Raw genomic sequence first — 17,264 nt, forward strand, 5'->3', positions numbered from 1 at the left:
AAACAACCAATAATTAGATAATTATCTCCCTTTAAGTGATTTGAACTATTTGTACAGTCATTATGGCGTAGTAGATTTTGTTAGAAAAAAATATGTGGAAAATTATATTTTAGACTATGAACTGTGGAATTTGGAACGCAAAATACGTGCAGCGTTTTCTTTAAATCGCCATGACAACGGGCGCATTCTATGCGTGTCATGATTGATTCGCACGTCGAACAAGATGGCGCCAAAGTTTGTTTTGACGTGAGACTTGTGTCGTTATCCAACAAAACCTTTATAAAACCTTTATAATGTGATATTTTAATAAGTACAATAGTAAATGCTACGGTCATTGGTTGCATGTTAATCTAACATTAAATCAGTCTGACACTGAGCATATAGTTTGCAGCATCAGCATGAAATCTGACGTGGAGGAACTGATGCCCAGGCTTCTGCCTGTGGAAACATGCGGCACTGACACTGGGGAAGACTTAAATCTGAACGAGCCTCCAAGAAATCCCCAGGAATATCTGAGGCAGGTTCAGTAAGTCCCTCATAGCTCTGTCTTTTGATATTTTTCACGCATATGATCAGGAAACACGCATTCATGTAAGTAAAAACAACACTGCCTTTCTCATTTTCAGATTAGAAGCGTCTCTCTGTCCAGATGTTGTGGTGGCGAAGATTGATCCAAAGAAATTGAGAAGGAAACAGACAGTGAACGTGTCGGTAAGTTTCACCACAGGCGCCACTGCCACAAATTAAATGTAGCCTTCAGTCTTGATGTATAAAGGGGAGAGCGAGAGAGAGTCTGTCTGTATGGATGGAGTTTTCAGAAAGGTTGAAACAGGTGAAGGAAAGAACTGGCTAGATACACGGACAAAGCTAGCAAGTAAACTATCTTTAGCTGTTCAATACAAAGAACTACAGTTGACTTTAGCGTAGACGGCACGGAAAAGCTGGCCGATGGGCGTGAAGGGGGAGCGCCTCGTAAATGGAGTCCCTTCAGAAAGCAAGAAACAGATGTCTGTCAGGAGAAGTGCAGTATTATCATAAGGAGACGTATACATGGATGACGGAGGAGGAATGGAGGGGAAAAGAGATGCAGAGGAGGTCTAAGAGAGGGAGGAAGATTGTGAGCTTGAGTCGGTAAAAAATGGCGGAAAAAAGGGAGAAGGTTTGTTAAAGAAGAATGGTAGGAAATGTAAGCAAAGTGAGCTGGAGATAGGAGGAGAAATGGAAGTGAATGAGGGTGAAGTATAGGCGGTGGTAGGTGTGGTGAAGTACTCGGAGCCCGAGGCTTGCACAGAGGGTCAGGATAAAGATGAGTCTGTGACAGTAGCAGTTACGTTTTTGGAAAAAGTGGACCCTTGCCTTTTGGCTGATTCATTTGTGGTTTCAGGATGGGTGAAAAAAGAGTTGGGTATAGTCGAATCGGTGAGTGTTACCAGAAGTGGTCTGGTGATAATTGTTTGTGTTTCTGTTGGTCAGTGGGAGAAGGCGCTCAGAGTTAAACAAATGGGGGAAATAATTGTGAATTGTTTCGCTCTCAAGAAAAGGGCGCCATTGAAAGGAGTGATTACTGGGGTAACAGTAAATGTAAAAGTTGACAAACTGAAGGGGAAGATTCCCGGTGTTTGTGATGCTCGTCGTTTGGTGCGACGCAAACAGGGTGGCGAGAGTGGGGAAACAGAATAGTCATTGTCTGTTCTTTAGAGTTTTGAAGTTGAGTCTTTGCCTGACAAAGTGAAGTTAGGATATATAAGTTATCCTGTACGAGTTTATGTGCCGAATACATTACGATGTTACAGGTGTCAAACTTATGGGCATGTGGCAGCAGTGTGTAGGAGGGAGGTTCCAAGGTGTGAGAAGTGTGCAGAAGGGCATGAGACAAAGGAATGTGTAGCAATGGGGAAAGTAGTGGTATGTGCTAATTGTAGGGGTGCCCATGGGGCTGGGGATCAGAAATGTCCCGTGCGAGAGAGGCAGGTTGAGGTTTCCAGGGTAAGAGTAGTCAAGAAGTTGTCATATGCTGAGACAGTGAAGAAAGTAGAGGAAGATGGGTCAAGGGGGAGGAGTGGTGAGAGTAGTAGGTATGTACCAGTACAGAGGGATAGGCCAACAAGTGATATATGTTTCAGTAAGATTGGATTTTTAGCATTTATAATAATGGTTATTAATTGTACTGCAGGGATGGAACGTAAGTCTAAGAAAATTGAGGTTGTGGTGGCAGCTGCAGAGAGGTATTTGGGTGTGCGAGACTTGACATCAGAAGAGTTACAGGGAGTGTTAAGTGGTGATGTTCCTTCATTTCAGTTTGAGGGCATGAGGTAGGAATGAATATATTTAAATAGTGGAGTAGGGTGGTGTTAATTATTAATGATATTTTTGAATTTGTGAGTGTAGCGTTAGATGGTAGGGTATTTCTTTATTTTTCAAGCAAAATATAAGGGAGTTGTACTCCAGTCTAGTAGGTGGTGGTAATGCAACAAATTGGATGCCGACCGCTGTTAAACCTGTCAAATCTTCTATTTGGTAGCTCACGGGTTGCCAAGCTGCTCCACAAGGATTTTCACCGAGTTTAAAATGGCAGCGACAGCAAGTCAGCAACTTCTCAGAAATAAGACGGGTAATTATAGATTTCACTACCCTTTCGAGTTGTTTGTCACTTTGTTTTGAAGTGAATTTTTCTGATAATGTTTTACTGCTTGCAGAGTATCAGTAAGCACAGACAACACTGGAGTGGTCAAGCTTTAGATGACAATGTGTTAATGGTAAGTATGAGATTATGATTTTTTGTTGTTGGTAAAAGTGAATTGTAAAATACAACAACCTTTAAGCATGTGTTCTGTCTATCTCCAGCCAAAACAGGACTCAGAGGAACAGTGGAAAAAGTTCTGCCTGGGTGAAAATGTTTATCTGAACTCTCCTCCCACTGACCCTGGTAGTGAAGATCCAGGCCTTGATTATGTAAAGGTAACTGTATATAGACCATAGAGGAAATATCTAAGTGAGGCATCATGTAAGATTTTTGTGTAAAGATTTTGCCATTAATCATGTCTGACATTTACCCATCTGTTTCACCAGGTTGGTTTTCCACCTTTCCTTAGCATAGTGAGCAGGTTAAATCAGGTGAGTGTTTTCACAGCATTGGCATGATACTTACTACACTAATTTCTCATCAATTTATGCTTTCTTTCATTACCTCAATGATGATACTCGTGTTTGACACAACTAAATTATTCTTCCCTACTAGGCCACAGTCTCTGCAGTTTTGGAGTACTTGATCAACTGGTTTGAAGAGAGAGAGTTTGTCCCACAGTTAGTAAGTTCAGTTTCAGTATCAACACAGTTTGTGCATTTTTATGCTTTCATGGCTAATATGTGCTCAACTTCTCTAGGGAAGATGGCAGTATGCACTACTGGCTTGCCTTGAGAAACCTCTCCTCCCTGAAGCACATTCTCTAATAAGACAGCTGGCCAGACGGAGTTCTGAAGTGCGGGCCAATCTGGTAGGGTGATATAGTGGCTTGTATTAATGGATGTTGAGATGAGAGGTTGCAAACCAACTTCCTTATGGAGAGAATTTAAATGTTACTACATTAGATGCTCAAATGTTTGCATGATAATGTTTGATCATGATGAACAGAGTATTATAGTCATTATTTTGTTTGTTTTCTTTCCCATTACAGGAACGCCAGGAAGATGAAAGTTTGTCTCCTCTCAACTTGATGATCTGCCTTGTTGCAAGGTAAGTTTATTTGACTTCACAAACACTCACAGCCAGGAAACCATGTCATTTGATTGCTCATGTTGTTGTTTTTTTACATAGGTACTTCGATCAAAACGACTTGGCCGATAAGGAGGACTAAACGGGTTGATGAAATCTACGATGAGGCTGAAACTCATCACCCCATGAACTGTAGCTCTATGAACCCATCTCCATGCTCAGATTTAGGATCCACAGGGAGTTGTACTGTGGCGATTTGAAGCATTTAGATAAAGCAACTATTGAGTCTTCTGGAGAACATTAGACCCAATAAATTTACATTTGTCATTTAGCAGACACTCTTAACCGACTTACAGGAGCAATTAGGGTCAAGTACCTTGCTCAAGGGTACATTGGCATATTTCTTTACCTAGTCTGCTCAGGATTCAAACCAGCGACTTTCGGTTACTAGCCCAAAGCTCTAGACTGCTAGGCAACCTGCTGCTCTGGTGCAATTGGACAGTTGATTTTATTCTATTATAGATTGTGTTCACCTTCTGCTATTTCAGGAATGAAATAAAAAATTTGCGTCCACGATTGTTGTGGCTTCCAACTCTACATGCCCACCACTGCTATGTACCATCAAGAAAAACTGTATGCCATAAAGACATCGGACATCGGTTTCTTGCACGTTAACATCCGAAGCCTCCTCCCTAAATTTTAGTTATTCACTGCGTTAGCACACTCCGCCAACCCTGATGTTCTAGCAGTCTCTGAATCCCGATAGAGTCTCGATAGAACTGCCAAAGGGGGTGGGGTTGCAATCTACTGTAGAGATAGCCTGCAGAGCTCTATCATACTATCCAGGTCTGTGCCCAAACAGTTTGAGCTTCTACTTCTAAAAATCCACCTTTCCAGAAATAAGTCTCTCACTGTTGCCGCTTGCTACAGACCCCCCTCAGCCCTGAGCTGTGCCCTGGACACCATATGTGAACTGATTGCCCCCCATCTATCCTCAGAGTTCGTACTGCTTGGTGACCTAAACTGGGATATGCTTCACACTCCAGCCAACCTACAATCTAAACTAGATGCCCTCAATCTCTCACAAATGATCAACTAACCTACCAGGTACAACCCTAAATCTGTAAACATGGGCACCCTCATAGATATCGTCCTCACAAATGTACCCTCTAAATACACCTCTGCTGTCTTCAACCAGGATCTCAGCGATCACTGCCTTATTGCCTGCGTCCATAATGGGTCCACGGTCAAACGACCACCCCTCATCACTGTCAAACGCTCCCTAAAACACTTTAGCGAGCAGGCCTTTCTAATTGACGTGGCCCAGGTATCCTGGATGGATATTGACCTCATTCCGTCAGTAGAGGATGCCTGGTTGTTCTTTAAAAGTGCTTTCCTCTCAATCTTAAATAAGCATGCCCCATTCAAAAAATGCAGAACTAAGAACAGATATAGCCCCTGGTTCTCCTCAGACTTGACTGCCCTTGACCAGCACAAAAACATCCTGTGGCGTACTGCATTAGCATCGAACAGCCCCCGCGATATGCAACTTTTCAGGGAAGTCAGGAACCAATATACACAGTCAGTTAGGAAAGCAAAGGCTAGCTTTTTCAAACAGAAATTTGCATCCTGTAGCACTAACTCCAAAAAGTTTTGGGACACTAAAGTCCATGGAGAATAAGAGCACCTCCTCCCAACTGCCCACTGCACTGAGGCTAGGAAACACTGTCACCACCGATACATCTACAATAATCGAGAATTTCAACAAGCATTTTGCTACGGCTGGCCATGCTTTCCACCTGGCTGCCACCAGCTCTGCACCCTCCGCTGCAACTTATTATAATAATATAATATGCCATTTAGCAGACGCTTTTATCCAAAGCGACTTACAGTCATGTGTGCATACATTTTTACGTATGGGTGGTCCTGGGGATCGAACCCACTACCCTGGCGTTACAAGCGCCATTCTCTACCAATTGAGCTACAGAGGACCATGCCCCCCCCCCGCTTCTCCTTCACACAAATTCAGACAGCTGATGATTTGAAAGAGCTGAAACCCCTACAAATCAGCTGGGCTAGACAATCTGGACCCTTTTTTTCTAAAATTAGCAGCCGAAATTGTTGCAACCCTTATTATTAGCCTGTTCAACCTCTCTTTCGTAACGTCTGAGATCCCCAGAGATTGGAAAGCTGCCGCGGTCATCCCCCTCTTTAAAGGGGGTGACACTCTAGATCCAAACTGTTACAGACCTATATCCATCCTGCCCTGCCTTTCGAAAGTATTTGAAAGCCAAGTTAACAAACAGATCACCGACCATTTCGAATCCCACCGTACCTTCTCCGCTATGCAATCCGGTTTCCGAGCTCGTCATGGGTGCCCCTCAGCCACGCTCAAGGTCCTAAACGATATTATAACCGCGATCGATAAAAGACAGTACTGCGCAGCCATCTTCATCGACCTGGCCAAGGCTTTCGACTCTGTCAACCACCGCATTCTTATTGGCAGACTAAATAGCCTTGGTTTCTCAAATGACTGCCTCGCCTGGTTCACCAACTACTTCTCAGATAGAGTTCAATGTGTAAAATCGGAGGGCCTGTTGTCTGGACCTCTGGCAGTCTCTATAGGGGTGCCACAGGGTTCAAATCTCGGGCTGACTCTATTCTCTGTGTATATCAATGATGTCGCTCTTGCTGCTGGTGACGCTCGGATCCACCTCTGAGGACGACACCATTTTGTATACATCTGGCCCTTCATTGGACACTGTTAAAAAACCTCCAAACTAGCTTCAACGCCATACAACACTCCTTCCGTAGCCTCCAACTGCTCTTAAAACCTAGTAAAACTAAAAGCATGCTCTTCAACCGAACGCTGCTTGCACCTGCCCACCCGACTAGAATCACTACTCTCGGCGGGTCTGACCTAGAGTATGTGGACAACTACAAATACCTAGGTGTCTGGTTAGACTGTAAACTCTCTGTGGTGTCGAGACAACGATGCTGATATGCTGTGTAGACAAGGAATCCGCTAACACTGTACTTGATTATAAAGGTTTATTATAGCAAAGGTTCCAGCGTCAATTTACAGATTTCTGCAAAAATCCGGAGAACAACTAACCCAATCTAAAAATGATTATTCTCCCAGTCCTTTGTTCAAACATGGTATTTATCCTATGTAACATAATATGGGTGTTTTGAATAGACCAATCCCTGGCTTCCACATATCCAAGTCTCCTCTGTTTCGGGGGGCCCCTATAGTAATGCTTTCCAGATGTTTCAGCAAGGCAAAGTTAAGTTCATCTAACACCATTTGCAAACGTCAGCCAAAATTATAAACTGTTCAGATACTACATCTCCTTCCAGACTCACATTAAGCGTCTCCATCCAAATGTTAGATCTAGAATTGGCTTCCTATTTCGCAACAAAGCCTCCTTCACTCATGTTGCCCTCGTAAAACTGACTATCCTACCGATCCTTGACTTCGGCGATGTCATTTACAAAATAGCCTCCAACACTCTACTCAGCAAATTGGATGTAGTCTATCACAGTGCCATCCGTTTTGTCACCAAAGCCCCATATACTACACACCATTGTGACCTGTACGCTCTTGTTTGCTGGCCCTCACTACATATTTGTTCTGGCTCCAGGTCATCTATAAATCACTGCTAGGCAAATCCCCGCCTTATCTTAGCTCACTGGTCACCATAGCATCACCCACCCGTAGTTTGCGCTCCAGCAGGTATATCTCACTGGTCATCCCCAAAGCCAACACCTCATTTGGCCGCCATTCCTTACAGTTCTCTGCTGCTAATGACTGGAACGAACTGCAAAAATCTCTGAAGCTGGAGACTCTTATCTCCCTCACTAACTTCAAGCGTCAGTTGTCAGAGCAGCTTACTGATCACTGCACCTGTACACTGCCATTCTGAAATTAGCCCACCCAACTACCTCATCCCCATATTGTTATTTATTTTGCTAATTTGCACCTGCACATCATCTTTTGCACATCTATCATTCCAGTGTTAATACGAAATTGTAACTATTTTGCACTATGGCCTATTTATTGCCTTACTTCCATAACTTACTACATTCGCACACACTGTATATATTTTTTTTCTGTTGTATTTTTGACTTTATGTTTTGTTTACCCCATATGTAACTCTGTGTTGTTGTTTTTATCGCACTGCTTTGCTTTATCTTGGCCAGGTCGCAGTTGTAAATGAGAACTTGTTCTCGCTTACCTGGTTAAATAAAGGTGAAAAAAAATAATCATTTATTCTGAAGGAGTGTTTTATTGACTGTTACCAGATATTTTAGGCTCCACTTTTCTGTGGTGTAAATCTAGGACCAAAACAACCAAATTACTTTAATTATTTGTCATTATCAGAATCATTCATTGATCAACAAATTACTGGACGTCTTGACTAGAGAATGTTTAACAATTTATGGGCGTGTGCATTTAGATAACGAAGTTGCCGATTGGGCTTTTGAGTTGTTAATCAAGGTAGTGAAACGCGCTTATCACCCAGTGATGCTTTGCGAAGAGCGACGAACACTTGACTGACGTGCCCGTGAAGAAAGCTACTTACTGTAGCTAAGATGGCGGTGGCAGTGGGATCTTTGCAAGCCCAGCTTGAGAAAGCTAAAGAGAGTTTGAAAAATGTAGACGATAATATTCGTAAATTAACTGGTCGGGATCCTAATGAATTGAGGTATGACAAAAAAGCATTTTAAAACGTAAATTGTATAAAAAATGTCAGCATTCGTTCGTCCTCTAGCTAACTATGCTGAATAGCTACAAATACCAATCCCACGACAAAAATGGAATCTCCCATTCTCGTGCATAACCAGCTAGCCGCGTGCCTGTGCTGTTGAATGAATCGGCCTTGTGCTAGTTGGCTAGCTAGCTGCAAGTACAAATACTTATGCAATAACTAGAGTTAGGTAACTAACGTTAGTGTTTTTACTTAGCTATGTCCATTCATTATTGTTAAACTGATAAAGTTAGCGAGTTGGCTAGCTACTCCGTCTGCTTGCCAGTGACGTTTGGCTGGCTAGTTTCGATTCAGTTTCATGTCCAGGCTAGTCAGAGAAACTAACGTTTCTTGAAGTAGTTAGCTATGCCACATTGATTTATGTTTGCTTTTCTTTATTCTTACTGGATTTACACCCACCTATGTAACGTTAGCTACGTTTTTCTAAAAACAATTAGTTACAACTAGCTCTGGTCGATCTATGTTAACGTTACAGCTAAATGTATGTCATTTCTCTGCTTTCCTTACAGACCGGGCCAAGTTAGACGGCCAACCATCCCAGGTGTTGGAGGAGGTAGGGGGCGAGGAATCAACTTGTTGAGGTAAAACAAATGTCCTATTAGGCTTTCTCTCCAACAGTATGTGTGATGTTTGTATGTCTTTGAGCTTTATGTTATATTTGTCTGCAGACGTGGACTCTCCGACATCGGCGGTGGACCGGGAGGACCCCCAGTGAAACAGAGGGATATTGAAGGGGCCCTCCTGAGGTAAGAGTAATCTAGAGATCTGGCCCATTTCCAGAGGAGAGTAGGCAAATTAAAACATGACATTGTCAGAACATATCATTATTAAAAGTAAATATCCTTTATAAATCACACTGGCTATGCAGGGAGGTTGGGTCAGGTTTTCTTTCAATTGCATAATCTCCATACTCTGCCTGTCCACTGTCTTGAGCTTGCGCTCTCGCTTGCAACAATTTATCAACTGGTACTGGCTCGCAGTGTTTTAGGACATCTTGCTAGATTAATATCCCTAAAAGACAATTTACAGAAATCTCATAAGTCCTCTAAGGAGATTAAGTAATTTTTGCATCCCTCAACCTCTGTCTGGTTGAGTAGTTAGCAAAACAATTCTAAAACCACTGCAAATCAGCTAGCTACTAGTTACCGTACACAGGATGGCTGCACAGACAAGTGAAACTAATAAATCGACACCAAGGATATTGACATGCCAGATAGACAGAGGGAGACGTGTATTGTGCAAGAACCCAACGTTCACTTGGTAGGCTGTCATTATTTGTTGCATAATTATTGCAGTCACTTCCATATGGTGTAAATGAATCGGCAGTGGGCACTCCTAAAAAGGCATTGCGCTACACCTGGTGGCATTCAAATGGGTTTCTATTTGATGTGGCCGGTAAATAACATATTTGTTCCTCGTGTCTGTATAGGCTGGCCGGTGACCAGCGAGGGAGGAGAGATTCACGCCATGACAGCGACGCTGAGGATGATGACGATGTCAAAAAGGTAGACCATCATTATACACTCAATGTCTGAATGAATGTTTTGCCTCAATGTTTTAAAAGCAACTCTCCACTTGCCTTTGTCCAAACACAGCCAGTGTTGCAGTCATCAGTAGTAGCTACCTCCAAGGAGCGTACGCGTCGAGACCTTATCCAGGATCAGACCATGGATGAGAGGGGAAAACAAAGGTAACATGTAATTATACATGTGTAGGGAAATAATGGTCTTTAGTTTGTTTATCTCCACGAAATCATGTAAATGTTATTCATTGTGTTTGTTTTGTCCTTTTTCCCTATAGGAATCGACGCATGTTTGGCCTGTTGATGGGAACATTACAGAAATTCAAGCAGGAATCTAATGTGGCAACGGATAGGGTAGGAATATCCCTTTACTTTAACACTGGTGAACTAGTGCTCTAATACAGCAAATGCATGAAAAGTATGAAAAATGTGCTAAATGACTAAAATGTAAAAGTCGCCTTACAGAATTAGCCTTCGAGCTAGCTTGGTGAAAATAATTCCAGCCGTTAGGCTATAGTTTGGAATATTTGCCAATGGGAAATTGTGTGTGTATGTATGTACACTACCGTTCAAAAGTTTGGGGTCACTTAGAAATTTCCTTGTTTTAGAAAGAAAAGCAATGTTTTTGTCCATTAAAATAACATCAAATTGATCAGAAATACAGTGTAGACGTTGTTAATGTTGTAAATGGCTATTGTAGCTGGAAATGGCAGATTTTTTATGGAATATCTACATAGGTGTACAGAGGGCCATTATCAGCAACCATCAGTCCTGTGTTCCAATGTCACATTGTGTTTGCTAATCCAAGTTTATCATTTTAAAAGGCTAATTGATCATTAGAAAACCCTTTTGCAATAATGTTAGCACAGCTGAAATCTGTTGTGCTGATTAAAGAAGCAATAAAACTGGCCGCCTTGAGACTAGTTGAGTATCTGGAGCATCAGCAATTGTGGGTTCGATTACAGGCTCAAAATGGCCAGAAACAAAGAACTTTCTTCTGAAACGCGTCAGCCTATTCTTGTTCTGAAGGCTATTCCATGCGAGAAATTGCCAAGAAACTGAAGATCTCGTACAACGCTGTGTACTACTCCCTTCACAGAACAGCGCAAACTAGCTCTAACCAGAATAGAAAGAGGAGTGGGAGGCCCCGGTGCACAACTGAGCAAGAGGACAAATACATTAGTGTCTAGTTTGAGAAACGGACGCCTCACAGGTCCTCAACTGGCAGCTTCATTAAATAGTACCCGCAAAACACCAGTCTCAACATCAACAGTGAAGAGGCGACTCCGGGATGCTGACCTTCTAGGCAGAGTTGCAAAGAAAAATCCATATCTCAGACTGGCCAATAAAATATTAAGATGGGCAAAAGAACAGACACTGGACAGAGGAAGATTGGAAAAAAGTGTTATGGACAGACAAATCTAAGTTTGAGGTGTTCGGATCACAAATAACATTTGTGAGACGCAGACCAAATGAAAAGATGCTGGAGGAATGTTTGATGCCATCTGTCAAGTATGGTGGAGGCAATGTGATGGTCTGAGGGTGCTTTGGTGTTGGTAAAGTGGGAGATTTGTACAGGGTAAAAGGGATCTTGAAGAAGGAAGGCTATCACTCCATTTTGCAACGCCATGCCATACCCTGTGGACGGCGCTTGATTGGAGCCAATTTCCTCCTACAACAGGTCAATGACCCAAAGCACAGCTCCAAACTATGCAATAACTATTTAGGGAACAAGCAGTCAGCTGGTATTCTGTCTATAATGGAGTGGCCAGCACAGTCACTGGATCTCAGCCCTATTGAGCTGTTGTGGGAGCAGCTTGACCGTATGGTATGTAAGAAGTGCCATTATTTCAATTAAAAATCATTATTTCTAACCTTGTCAATGACTACATTTCCTATTCAAACTAATTTCATGTATGTTTTCCTGGAAAACAAGGACATTTCTAAGTGACCCCAAACTTTTGAACGGTAGTGTATGTATATACGTATGTGTATATAAAAAAAGTATCTCTTCTCAGCAAAAGAAACGGATTGAGATTGAACAAAAATTGGAAGTTCAAGCTGAACAAGAGCGCAAAAAAGTAGAGGGTGAAAGGCGAGAGCTCTTTGAGGAGAGGCGTGCCAAACAGACAGAGCTGAGACTGTTGGAACAGAAAGTGGAGCTTGCTCAGTTGGTAAGGACCTTTTTTGAAACTTTAAAGCAATATTCAACCTCATTGGTTGTGCTGGTGCCAAAAAAAAACAAATGTTTAACCTGTAATAACATTGCACTGAGGTGAAATGAAACCCTTGTGTGTGACAGTTTCCCCCATATGTAGATGGGAAGATTGCATGCTCATTCACATTTTTGTATTCTAGCAAGAGGAGTGGAATGTGCACAACACAAAAATTGTCAAGTACATCCGCACAAAGACCAAGCCGCCCATCTTCTTTCTCCCTGGGAGGATGTGCTCAGCCACTCAGAAGCTCTTAGATGAGTCTCAGAAAAAAATGAATGGTAAGCAATTGTGCAATTAGCCAAATTCTTCTGCCCTCCAACAAGTAGCCATAATACACTTCCTATCCTTGGTGTGCATTGTGGTGTTACTGAATCTGTTTTATTTGATCACTTTTTCCAGTTATGTTTGAGGAGAGACGTGAGGCATTTGCTGAGCATCTGAATAAGATGGAGGCTCGGCCTCGGCGCCAGTCTCAGAAGGACAACGCTCTGGGTAAGGACCTGAAGAAAGAAGATCGAGAGGAGGGTAAGCCCACGGGTCAGGTAGTCAAAGTGACAGGTAACCGGTTTGATGTGGAGATGGAGGAGGAAGACGAGGCAACAATAGAGGAGGAAAAGAAGGAAGAGGGGGTTGAGCGTAAGGAGGACAGAAAGAAAAAGCCAGTAGAGAAAGTCGGGGAGCAGGAGTCTAAGAAGGGGGGGACTAAAGCAGATGAGATGGAAGAGGCTGAGGAAGACAGTCAAGACACTAGAATAGTGGAGTTCAGAGAGGTGGAGCAGATGGAGGGTACTGCAGTAGTGAGGGAGGCTGAGGGGCAGGCCAGGGATGGGGATCAGAAGATGGAGGATAGTCCAGTGGAGGTAGGTAATGAGAAGGGAGTAGAAGAGCAGCAACTGGTTAAGGTAGAAAAGGAAAAGGAGCCCCTTCACGATCAGGACCCCACAGCTGTGTCAGACAACCAGGAGAAGAGCATTGAAATGCAACCAACCGAAGATGAGGCACGTACAGAAGTGGCCACACCCCTGCTCTCAGAGCCCAACCCTAGTGTGGAAGTCTCTGATGTAGCATCTATGGCCCCTGAGGTTCAGATCCCCCTGCTGGATGCTGGAACGGAGCCAGAGCTGCTCACAACAAAGCAGAGCCAAGAGGCTGATCAAGGTGCCATAAAGCAGACCACTGATGCCCAGCCCGCCCAGGCCCAGGATGATGCGGCTCCCAAGGAACAGGTGCCGCCGAGCGAGGAAGCCAGCAGGGGACGTAAAAAGTCAAAGGACAAGAAGGGAGGTGGTGGTGGCAGAAGCAGCAGTAGCTCATCTAGCAGCTCCTCCGGCTCCTCGTCCAGCGGGAGCTCCGGCTCGTCCTCTAGTGGCTCCTCCAGCATGAGCAGCTCCTCCAGTGGCAGCTCCTCCTCCAGCTCCTCTAGCAGGAGTCGCAGCCGGGGGAAGAAGGACAAGAAGCGTAGGAGGCCGTCCGAGAGAGACCGGGAGAGGAAGAAGGCAGTAGTTGAGAGGAGCCACAAGTCGTCCAAGGGCAGTGGTCGGGAATCTAAAGGTTCCAAAGATAAGGGCTCCAAGTCTGACAGGAAGAGGACCACCTCTGAAGGCAGCCGGTCAGGGAAGAGGCCTTCTCGCGGTGACCGGGATCGCAAGTCAGATAGGAAGGAAAAAAGGCGTTAAAGTTGAGTTAGTTCTGCTGTCATGTCATGCTTAGTTTTATTTCTACTTTTGATAAATACATTTTCAAAACTGAGATGTTGTTGATTTCCTTTAATGCAATTCTCCAGAAGAGAAGCTAAACTGCCTTAGTGTATTTTCTTGGCACAATGTGGGTTTTTAATCATCAAAGCTTTTTCTCTAGTCACCAGTCAGTTTTGTCGTAGTCCTGCCGCTCCGGTTTCTGGACTTCTTTTACCTCGATTTTTATTTTATTAGACTTTTCTATTGCCTGCTTTTACTGTAATTGATGAATCAAGTTGACATTTTCTCCCCCATAAATGTGGTCTTTAATTGTTCTAAAGCATAGGAGCAATGAGAAGAGGGTGTGTTGCATACTGGTGTATTCTCTGAATCCAGTGTTGTAATGGTAGAAGGTAGTAGTTGTGCATTTTCAGTTGTGTAATGTTGAACACTTGTAACTTACAGCTTTTTGATCCATATAAAGCCAGTCTGACCATGCACAATGTCTAGCTCTGCGTTGTGCAAGACACTTGTTTTGGAAAGTAATGTTATTCTTTTTTTGTCCAAATGAAACCTAAGCATCTTCAATAAAAATAAACTGGAGATTACTTTTTGACTGGGTTGACTGAAATGGCTCCATGTTATTGTTCCAAGGTATTTTCAGTGCTTACAGCCTCATGGTCATTAGGATGCTGAACTCCTGACTCTACATGTATTTTGGAATGTCACTTTAGAATGTTTTTAGATAAATAACTGATTAAACATGTTTCGTATAATTTGTGGATGGACCTGGACCCTCTGGCAGACTAGGACCTTTAAAAAAAATAAAATAGATATATGAAGGATGGCGTTCTAGTCATTCAATCTGTCATACGTCATTCATTGCCATAGTTCCCAGCCTTCATACTGCTGTTTGCAAAATGACTTGATTGAAGGTAGTCCTATTTAAACATGCTGCAGGCAAAGAACCATGTGTTTCTCAAATGGTAACAATAGTTATATTATTTAGATCAAGTGACTGTACTAAATGTACAGATGCACAATTTAAGCTCACATATGACTGACTGACCAGCCTCTTAATAACTGGCATATAAATGGAAATATAGACATGAGGTTATTGGACAGTGACTGGACACAAATGTAGTTAAACTGTACAACATGACGCAAAGGCATTAAAGATGTCTGAAATGTAAAATCCCAGAAAGTTGTGACATTTTGATTTTATAGATGTTCTGTGTGGTCAGTACTTCATTCTAGTTATACCAGAGGCACAGTACTTGTAATGTCCGCTTGGTGTCAGTAGTGCCTCAGGAGTCTTGCGTTTTTGTTGCTGACTCACTGGCTGTATTTACACAGGTAGCCCAATTCAGATTTCTTTCCACTAATTGAACTTTGGAACGATTGCATCGGCTCATGCCAATAATTAGGTTGTGCTCCATGTGTAAATGCAGCCACTGAGCACTCGTGGACAAACAATATGAATGCTAGAATCTCTTGGCTACACATAACCAACTGCAACGTTGTTCATTATAATCTTTAAGAGTATAGAACATTTACTTTTGATTTGGGGTCAGTGCAAGGATAAAGGTTATTTACTAGGCCTACTAGTTTATAGTGAGGTCCAGCTGTGGCCCCAAGATCTCCCCCATGAATCCCTGTAGTCAGGCAGATATTGCCCTTTAACTAACCCTTTGCTCTGAGTTGTTCTTGTTGAAACCATATACTGTGTTGTCATGTCTATAATACAATAAATCTAAACAAGACTCCTTTACTATCACTAACTTTTTTTCTCCTCCATGGCCCACTCATCCCCTTGGCGCCGGCTGGTGCATTTGAAGCAACAAAGGCACTACATTTTTGTCATCTTCTCCACCGTGCCCCATCTCTGCTGATGTTGTTGGCGCTCGGTCTCGATTGTTCTCCACCACGTTGTCTTGGTCCTCCCCATCTTAGTGGCTTCAAAAAGTATTCACACCCATTATTTATCCACATTTTGTTGTGTTACAGCCTGAATTTAAAATGGATAAAATTACAATAACCCATAATGTCAAAGTTTAATAATGTTTTTAGACATGTAATTAAAACATTTTTTTTAATGAAAAGCAGTAATGTCTTGAGTCAAAAGTATTCAACCGGACTCCTTGTGGCGGGCCGGGCGCCTGCAAGCTGACTTCGGTCGCCAGCTGGATGGTGTTTCCTCCGACACATTGGTGCGGCTGGCTTCGGGGTTAAGCGAGCAGTGTGTCAAGAAGCCGTGCGGCTTGGCAAGGTCGTGTTTCGGAGGACACACGGCTCTCAACCTTCGCCTCTCCCGAGTCCGCAGGGGAGTTGCAGCAATGGGACAAGACTGTAACTACTAATTGGATATCACGAAATTGGGGAGAAAAAGCCTAAATAAATTCAGGAGTAAAAATGTGATTAAGTCACATAAGACTCACTCTGTGTGCAATAATAGTGTTTAACATGCTTTTGAATGACTACCTCATCGCTGTACCCCACACATACGATTATCTGTATGGTCACTCAGTCGAGCAGTGAATTTCAACCACAGATTCATCCACAAAGACCAGGGAGGTTTTCCAATGCCTCGCAAAGAAGGGTGCCTATTGGTAGATGGGTAAAAATAAAAAAGCAGACATTGAATATCCCTTTGAGCATGATGAAGTTATGAATTACACTTTCGATGGTGTATCAATACACCCAGTCACTACAAACATACAGGCGTCCTTCCTAACTCAGTTGCCAACGAGGAAGGATTTCAGGGATTTCACCATTATGTCCTGAATACAAAGTGTTATGTTTGGGGCAAATCCAACACATCACTGTACCACTCTTCATATTTTCAAGCATGGTGGTGGCTGCATCATGTTATGGGTATGCTTGTCATCTGCAAGGACTAGGGAGTTTTTTAGGATACAAATAAACAAAATCCTAGAGGAAAACCTGGTTCACTCTGCTTTTTAACAGACACTGGGAGACAAATTCACCTTCAGCAGGAAAATAACCTAAAACACAAGGCCAAATATACACGAGTTGCTTACCAAGACGACATTGAATGTTCCTGATTAGCCTAGTTACAGTTTTGACTTAAATCGGCTTGAGAATCTATGGCAAGACTTGAAAATGGCTGTCTAGCAATGATCAACAACCAACTTGACAGAACTTGTGCAAATGTGCAAATATTATACAATCCAGGTGTGTAAAGCTCTTAGAGACTTACCCAGAAAGACTCACAGCTGTAATCACTGCCAACGGTGATTCTAACATGTATTGGGGACTCAGGGGTGTGAATACTTATGTAAGTTATATATTTCTATATTTAATTTTCAATACATTTTAAATTGTGTGTAGATGTGTGAGAAA

At 42.8% G+C, this 17,264-nt stretch overlaps 2 protein-coding genes across 3 annotated transcripts; both read left to right on the forward strand.

Moving 5' to 3' along the window:
- The first annotated feature begins 204 nt into the window (after positions 1-204).
- Positions 205-4,371, forward strand: LOC311146097 (gem-associated protein 2-like). 2 transcript variants are annotated; one of them, XM_084182565.1, is made up of 10 exons: positions 205-526; positions 627-711; positions 2,522-2,611; positions 2,697-2,756; positions 2,845-2,958; positions 3,070-3,114; positions 3,239-3,307; positions 3,384-3,494; positions 3,675-3,733; positions 3,815-4,371. In XM_084182565.1, exons 1-10 carry the CDS (start codon positions 399-401, stop codon positions 3,852-3,854), a joined length of 801 nt encoding a protein of 266 aa, XP_084038691.1. In that variant the 5' UTR covers positions 205-398; the 3' UTR covers positions 3,855-4,371. The 2 variants fall into 2 exon arrangements, with proteins under 2 accessions (XP_084038691.1, XP_084038692.1); XM_084182566.1 differs by having other exon boundaries at positions 205-517.
- Positions 4,372-8,236: 3,865 nt separating this feature from the next.
- Positions 8,237-14,517, forward strand: LOC311146028 (uncharacterized protein). The gene is made up of 9 exons (XM_084182469.1): positions 8,237-8,421; positions 8,994-9,065; positions 9,153-9,230; positions 9,914-9,989; positions 10,080-10,174; positions 10,285-10,360; positions 12,025-12,180; positions 12,365-12,503; positions 12,625-14,517. Exons 1-9 carry the CDS (start codon positions 8,309-8,311, stop codon positions 13,899-13,901), a joined length of 2,082 nt encoding a protein of 693 aa, XP_084038595.1. The 5' UTR covers positions 8,237-8,308; the 3' UTR covers positions 13,902-14,517.
- The last annotated feature ends 2,747 nt before the right edge of the window (positions 14,518-17,264 follow it).

The sequence above is a fragment of the Coregonus lavaretus genome (assembly GCF_964263955.1).
Source record: "Coregonus lavaretus genome assembly, chromosome: 18".
Lineage (NCBI taxonomy): Eukaryota > Metazoa > Chordata > Actinopteri > Salmoniformes > Salmonidae > Coregonus > Coregonus lavaretus.

Coding starts and splice junctions, on each gene's coding strand:
- LOC311146097 (XM_084182565.1), top strand. CDS start 399: ATGAAATCTGACGTGGAGGAACTGATGCCCAGGCTTCTGCCTGTGGAA. Junction 527..626: donor GAATATCTGAGGCAGGTTCA/GTAAGTCCCTCA, acceptor TCTCATTTTCAG/ATTAGAAGCGTCTCTCTGTC. Junction 2,612..2,696: donor ACTTCTCAGAAATAAGACGG/GTAATTATAGAT, acceptor TACTGCTTGCAG/AGTATCAGTAAGCACAGACA.
- LOC311146028 (XM_084182469.1), top strand. CDS start 8,309: ATGGCGGTGGCAGTGGGATCTTTGCAAGCCCAGCTTGAGAAAGCTAAA. Junction 8,422..8,993: donor CGGGATCCTAATGAATTGAG/GTATGACAAAAA, acceptor CTTTCCTTACAG/ACCGGGCCAAGTTAGACGGC. Junction 12,504..12,624: donor GTCTCAGAAAAAAATGAATG/GTAAGCAATTGT, acceptor CACTTTTTCCAG/TTATGTTTGAGGAGAGACGT.